We start from the raw sequence: 7,965 nt of genomic DNA, 5'->3' as shown, positions 1-7,965 counted from the left end.
TGTGAGAAGAGGAAGACTGACAACTTCAGTATACTGAAATTTATGAAATTACTTACTGAAGGCAGCTTAAGGAAAAAGATGTTCAGCCTCTTCCAAACCAGTCAGGACACACAAGTAATCTCGCCCGTTTTCCTGGGGCCCTCGTTCCTGTGCATGAGTGACACAGTCTACATGAGCTCAGCCTGATGGCTCAATATGGCCCCAACAAAGGCAAATTGAAACATTTGGAAATCAGGACTTTGAACTCCACAAGTTTCACTTTCCGGTTTCATCCATTTTGGGTGAAAAGGAGTCCACAGTCACTAGAAGCTACTGCAGAGACTGGCTATAAAAATGTGAGTTTTGGGGTCTATAAAGTGAAAATATAAGGCCAAGGATTGCTCGGTGACCTAAGGATCCTGTATGTGTGTGTGTATGTGTGTGTGTGTGAGAGAGAGAGAGAGATAGAGAGAGAGAAAGGCATACAGACAGACAGACAGAGACAGAGGAAAAAATAGACCCAATAGAAGGCATGATTCACTCTAACTCCTTCTTGGCATCCCTCTATCTAACAATAAGAAGGCATAGCCTCTTATGTTGATAATATTCTGGGATGTGAACATATTTTTGAAAATATTTTTTGAAACAAATGATCTCTATTATGACTTCTCTATCCCTAAGCTGTAATCTTCCCTTTTAAAAAGCTGCTTTTGATGCTATTGTGTGGATAAATATGTTAAGAATAATTTGGTGTCTGTATATAATTGTCATTGTTAACCCTTAAATTATCCATAAGAATAAGGCCTTCACTGATATACCAAGAGTAGCACACCACACTTGGTGTGGTGTCATTAGAAGAAAAACAATCTTGATAAAAAATTTATATGTAAAATAGTATATATATATACATATATATTATATAGCATACAAGACTCAACCTCTACCAACATTTTAATGATCTCTAATCCAGGAGCTTAATGGCTCCAAGATGAGATACAACAATTTTTACACACTTCTTTTTTAAGGAAACCTTCTGGACCATTTTTAGTCAATTATTCATAACTAGCAATACAAAATAAATTATTTGGCATCTGTCTTTGGGGCAGACATGGGTTGTGGTGTTAGAACTCAAAATAAACTTGGTAGGAAAATGTAATGGTGGTGAGTTTGGTGTTGAAATATTGAATGTAATAAATTACTGTGAACAACTCTTTGAAAATAAAAAAAAAAGATTAAGGCCTTTTCTCTGGGGCATGTCACATATTATTATTTGACATTTCTCTTCTCTAATAATACATGATGTTGATTTTTTCACATGTATGGGGAATTGTGTTTGAGAAGTATTTACACAGACGTTTTGCCCATTTTAAAAAACTGTTTAGTCTTATATCTCTGAGAAGCATTTACTCAGGCATTTTGCTCAATTTTTAAACTTGTTTAGTGAAGTGGTATATTATATTTGTGATTTGGTTATATTATACATACTTGTCTAAGAGATGAGACCCACTTGATAGTAATGCAGGACTTTCTTGACACGTGGTCAGAGGCTCTTATCAAGATATTGTTGTTTGGCTTAACATAAAATAACATCATTATAAGGGAAGAGAAAAAAAGGAAAAAATATTCAAAAGAGACTGTGAGCTTCTCCAGAAGAGCCAGGGTCCTGAATGACTTTGGGAAGGGGTCGTATGTGGATATTCTCCACAGTGCCTTAGCTTGAAGTTACATTACCATTGCCTTTTTATCATGGTTTTTGACTTTGGGACTAGGGTTAATTTCTGGCTCTGCACTCCGGAATCAATCCTAGTGGGGAAAATTTCTAAATTTCTTTCATCCATTTTATTAATAACTGGTGAAGCAATTTGATTCTGAGCTTTTCTTAGGAAGTCTTGCAGTTGCAGGTTCATTTTCTCTGAGTCTTCAGAAGCTCTGATCTAGGCCCTACTTTTCTTCTCTCCTCAGATCAATTATTCTTCCCTCAGATCAGGAGAATGACAGAATGGACATTTAAATTAGCAATTATCTTATATTGTCACCCTAGAGGGATCTCTCTGACTTCATTGAACTGATATTTTTGTTCTTCGGAGGGAGGGATAGATAGAATAGAGAGAGGGATTTTCATTAGTCAAATATGAATCCACTGAATCTTCTTCATTTCCAGCCCTAATCCCTAAGTGTTGCTTCTATAGTTATTAGCAATTAATCGGAAACAAAGTATCTGTGATGGTTAGGTTTGCGGTTCCTGGGTTTTCGGGTCACGGTGTGAATAGACAGAGAGTCAGAGAGACAGTACTATAAGCACAAAGGGGTTTTATTCCAGTTAACTCTGATCAACTATCTTACCCACAAAGTAGTCTCTTGATAGCAACCCCAACCACAAAGTGCAGGCAGACCTTGCTAGAGGTCCCAAGGTTGAGCAAGGACTATGATAGCAGTGATCAAGCAACAGTTGCCAGCGATTCGTCAGCATTTGATAATAGTTGAGTTCTGGTTGTTCCAAAAATATTGACATGTGACCCTTCATGACCAGTCAGATGGTCTAGCAGTTCCTTTTTTGGACAAGTTACTCAACAGGGAGTTTAACAGAAATTGCAAGTGCAATTTCTGGGAAACAGAAACTTAGGCCTAGTCAAAACTTAATGTTAGCTAAGTTTTAGGTCTGGCTTTTGGGTACCTAACAAGGTCACTGGTAACTTATTTTAAAAACTTCCTAATATTATTTCTGTCCATCTGTAATTTGTGTGACAAATAACATCTGGCTTCTCTTTCTCCGATTTTATCCAGAAAAAAAATTTTGTAGTTATGGTCTTTTCTCTTTCTGAACTGCCAGTTAGACCAACACCCACAGCAAGTAACAAATAAAATGCTTCTCATTACAATGAGACACTAAATTTAGATATATAATTTTTTTGTTTTTTTGTTTTTTTTGCTTTTTGGGTCATGCCTGGCAATGCACAAGGGTTATCCCTAGCTCTGCACTCAGGAATTACTCCTGGCAGTGCTCAGGGGACCATATGGGATGCTGGGAATGGAACCCGGGTCGGCCACATGCAAGGCAAATGCCCTACCCACTGTGCTATCGCTCCAGCCCCTAAATATATAAAATTTAACCTAATGTAAAACACTTGCGATAGTACAACTGTATTATACACACACCTTCATTCTCTGAAAGTGTCAGTCCAATCAGACTCTGCACATCACTCAGATTTCTATCACTTAGAGAGAAATCCCATGTGCTTGACCTCTACCTCTATTTTCAGTATTAAAGGTTTTCAGGAAAAAACATGGCCTCGGGCATAGGTAAGACCATGAGGGAGGAAGCCACCTGCCCCATCTGCCTGGACCTGATGACTGAGCCAGTGATCATAAAGTGCGGACACATCTACTGCCGTTCTTGCATATTAAAAAATATTGAGAACCAGAAAAAGAAGTCACCTTTCTTGGGAAACTTCCTGTGTCCTGTATGTAGGGCACAGTTTCAAAGTGAGAGCATCCAGCCCAGTAAGCAGCTAGGAAACCTCATTGACACCATTAAGAAGATGGAGCAGGAATATTTGTGTGAGGAACACGGAGAGAAGCTCAGTCTGTTTTGTGAAGACGATGTCCAGCTCATCTGCTGGTGTTGTGAGCGGACACAACAGCACAAAGGGCACACCACGGCCCTCGCTGCAGATGCCTGTCAAGGCTACAGGGTGAGTACTGGTCAGAGTGCTTCACCAAGTACCCCTTCCTCTTTGGCATCCATGGACTTGAAATAATTTAGTCTGAAGCCCAGGATGATGATTTAGCTTTTATCACTTTAATCTTTAGATAAACTTTATGTAAACTCCCCATCTAATATGTACATATATAGTAAGAGGCATATTAATGTATATGCACAGATTGTTGTGGACATTGATATCTGTAAGACACTTGGACCATGGCAAAATACAGTGTTTTATGAAAAAAATTCATAAATCCCTTGATAACACTGAAGAACTGATAGGTATACCTATATATTCGAAGTTATATACTGACTTTATAGAGCAAGAAGAACGAACATTGATTACTACTTTTAAGATACAAAGTTGGTTAACCTACAAGTGTGGTTCTAAAATGAGAGAAAATAATCTGAAAACTAATTTAAAAGTTGATATTGTACTACATAATTTAAAATTGCTTGCATAATGACGTATTTTCATTAGCTATTGCAGCTCTTTCCTATCCCCGTTTTTTTCCCTAAGTGTTTTCCTAGCTGTGTCCTGTGACCCAGTGGTCATTCCATGTGACACAAGACCCAGAGCCCTGACTGATCAGTGCTAGACCCTGCAGTGCTGTGGGCCACTGTGTCCATACCTGGCCATTTTCAGGAATACCAGAATCATATCTGTTGGCGTTCAGAGAAGATACAGTTCTGGAGATCAAACAGAGAATCCCCATCAAACATGGGCTCACTCTCACTGACATTCATTTGTCCTGTTGACTCTTCCAATGGAGTTGGGAGTTAGGAACACATCAGAGGTACTCAGGGCTCACTCTTGGCTCTATGCTCAGGGTTCCTTTCTGGAGTGTACTTGGGGAACAAGAAGCAGGATTGGACCAGGTATGCTCTAACAAGGCAAGCACCTTGACAGCTGAATTATCTCTCGATATGTCGCTAGACTCTTTTGAAAAACTTTAGTGGTACTTGGCCTATTCTTACTTACACATACTAATCTATAAAAACTCTCAAGTTGTCAATAAGCTGCTATTGGCTTTGGGATTTAATATATTATTAAAGAAATATTATTATACATTATTATTTTCTTGTTCTTTGTACAGTGTTCACTAGGTGAATGTAGCATTGTGTACCTTAGGCCATCGGGTCATCGGAAAAACCTGTTTCTAAAATATAAAAATGATTTTAAAACCTTACCAATGTCTCAGGTTGTTAAGAAGATAAAATTTTTTAAAAAAATATCCTTATTGAAGCACCATGTCATACACAGTTACAGAGTTAGTCATGATTGTGTTTCAGTCATACAACATTCCAACACCCGTCCCTTCCACGGATATATATTTCCTTCCTTCAATGTCCTTCCTTCAATGCCCAGAGAGTCTCTTGCCAGAATGCCTGGCTGTCTTCCCCGGGGCCCCTCGGAGGGGATGGGCTCCAGCTTCCCTCCCCACCCTGAGCAGAGCTCCCGGCGGCCTAAGACCACTGGAACCTAGTTACAGCCATGCCCGAGGCCCCTCTCCACATGTTCGGACAGGCCTCATGCATGAAGGTACCAGCAGAGGAACCCAGGTGTGTGTAATTCCATCAATGGCCAACATCCAGAGAGAGAGACTTAAAAGCGAGCTCTCAATACCTTTAGCCTACTTCTCCCTCTGGGAGAAACGGGCAATCTTCTGAGAGTTTCCTGCCCACATGGGACAGCCTTGCAAACTTCCCATGGTGTATTCATATGCTAAATCCAGTAACAAGCTGGATCCCATTCCCCTGACCCTGAAAGAGTCTCCAGTGCAACATCATTGGGAGGGCCGATTCGAGAGAGACTTCTAAGATCTCAGGGAAAGGACAAATGGAGAGGTTACTGAGCCCGAGAGAGAAAACGAAGATTAATGGGGATTTCATGATTTTGTGAATGTCCAATATCTCCAGGTTCCCTGCCACTGCCTTCAAACACTTCTACCCACCAACTACCACTTTTGCAGACACTTCTCTCTCAGATAAAGTTTTTCACTTCACACAAAGACTCAGTATGATCCTTGAAAGTATAAGGACTATGTAATATCCTATATTATTTTATGTTTGAAAGACTGCGGTCTCACCTGTGATATATAAAGAAAAAATTGCCCAAGTAATAAAGCTTCATCCAACAATTTTTCCTTCAGGAAAAGTTTCGGGAAACATTGACACATCTGATGAAACTAGAAGAACACAATAGGGAATGTCAAAAGAACATAAGAGAGCAAATTACAAAATTCCAGGTAAGAACTTGAGTTCATTGACCTCAGATATGTTAGCTCTAAAGACAAGATATATGAAAGGTTTAGGCAAAACAAAGGAATATTTTAATATCATTAATCTACACTAAAGAGAAGCCCCAAATTATTTCTTTTACTACTCCTAGTTGGCTACACCTATGAGAATTGAACTCCTGTTCCTTGACCTTTCAACAGTAATTGTTTAGCTTTAAACATCTACTAGTACCTTCCTTTTGAGCCTACACCTACCACTCAGAAATTTACAACAATCAGGGTCTGGCATGTAATTTCCATGCTCAGAAAGTAATCAGTGTAAGGAACAGGATCTCTCCATATTCAAAAATATGATGAGGATGAGTAGAAAATGAGGCAAGAACATCTGCAGTGGCAGACTGAGGTCTATTGCTCTGATCAAACAAATTGCTCAGGAAAGAAACTCAGTGCTCTTCTGGCAACATTGATGTACTCCAAAAGCCTATACTCAAATATCACAAGTCATTAGCTTTTGAGGTTGTCTTTCCTAACCTCTGCTCTGATCTCTTTGTGTGAATTTTGAATTTGGACTCACTTAAGTGGTAGGCATTTCTTCTTCCCTCACTTTAACAGGTATGGATAATGATAATGGGAGGATAACATGTCCAAGTAACATCTAAAGAAACCCAAGTCTCTGAGAGTTAAACTTTCTGTCTCCTATAAACTTTGACTGTTTATTCATTTAAAGATAAACACTCCCGTTACTTGACTATGCTTTCTTCATTCTAGTCTGAAATTATGAATAAAAAGAATTACATCAAGTACAATTTTAAGGTTATTCACACGATCCTACGCATGGAGATGCAATATTATCTATGGAGACTAGAGGATGAAAAACAGCAAGTTCTGAAGAGACTGCAGGACAGTGAAGCCCAGCTGCAGAAGCAAAGCCAGGAACTGAACAAACACATTCTGGAACTGGAGAGGAGATGTCAGGGCTCAGCCCAGGAGTTACTGCAGGTGAGACTGTGCACGTGGAGGAATGGATGAAGGCATCAGTTCCTGGGTTTTAGAGAAACTGGTGAGGAATTTGGAGAAATGGCCTGAAGCCTTCTTTCTCAAAAATTTACACAAGTGTGGAAAAGTTAAATGGATATTTACTTTTAGATGCACATGCCTGTATATGAATGTCCTTCACTAGTCTGTAGAGTGTTTCTATGTTATTCACAAAAGAGGCTCCTTGGGTAGATGTGGAAGTTCTCAAGGAACCACTGGAGAGCTTTTGTTGGCATCTGTTCGTCTGTTTAATTTGCAGAGATTTCTGGTGTCAAATGATTGCAAAGATATTCCCGTTGACTTGGGGGCTAAAAAACAGTCACCAAAATGATTGATAAACTTACCCCTTGACTTGCTTCGGTACCTTGCTCTAACAGATATTATGAGGCCTGATTTTAGCTATAGTAAAGATATTGGACACTGTGATAAATGCCTTGAGCCCCTGATTCTATTTTCATTAAGGATGGAGGTGGCACGGCAAGCCCTTCTGCCTCAGTGCAAACCTGCTGCCACCAGCTAAGTGAGTCCATCTTCAGGGCCCTGTGTGAATTTTCCTGTAAGGACCTTTGTGACTAACAATGTCTACTATGACCTCTACACAGGAAATCAGGTCACTATATGTAAAAAGTGCTTAATGATCAAGTTGAGACAATTCCTGATCTCCCTCCTAACAGCTCACAGGTTATGTGGTTGTAGTAATAATAATTCTTCATACTCCAAAAGTAAGAAAACATACTCTGTGGCTGGTCAGATACTGTCATGACATTTTGCTGGGTCAGTGTTTCTCTCAAACTCTGTGCATGTACTGGTGAAGGTGAACAAGGGTAAAGAGTTGAATATCAATGGTCTACCACAGTAGTTGCAACTGCTGGCCTGTGGAATGATATGCAGACAGGTGTTTTATCACAAGTGTGAAAGGTTTGAGAACACTGTGCTAGAATATTGGGATCAGAATCATTCCCTGGGAATTCATTAATTCATGGGACTAGAATGATTGCATTTACTCCT

The 7,965-nt window shown here is 39.5% G+C and overlaps 1 protein-coding gene across 1 annotated transcript in view; it reads left to right on the top strand.

Annotated features, from left to right (window-relative positions):
- The first annotated feature begins 3,287 nt into the window (after positions 1-3,287).
- Positions 3,288-7,965, top strand: part of LOC101546692 (E3 ubiquitin-protein ligase TRIM38-like) — a 30,974-nt gene continuing 26,296 nt past the window's right edge. Inside the window, exons 1-3 of the mRNA XM_055124309.1 lie at positions 3,288-3,671; positions 5,836-5,931; positions 6,691-6,921. Of these exons, the coding sequence (XP_054980284.1) occupies positions 3,288-3,671; positions 5,836-5,931; positions 6,691-6,921 (711 nt within the window). The remainder of the gene's footprint in view (positions 3,672-5,835; positions 5,932-6,690; positions 6,922-7,965) is intronic.

Source organism: Sorex araneus, chromosome 2 (assembly GCF_027595985.1).
Source record: "Sorex araneus isolate mSorAra2 chromosome 2, mSorAra2.pri, whole genome shotgun sequence".
Classification (NCBI taxonomy): domain Eukaryota; kingdom Metazoa; phylum Chordata; class Mammalia; order Eulipotyphla; family Soricidae; genus Sorex; species Sorex araneus.
This window is presented reverse-complemented; position numbering and strand designations above follow the sequence as displayed.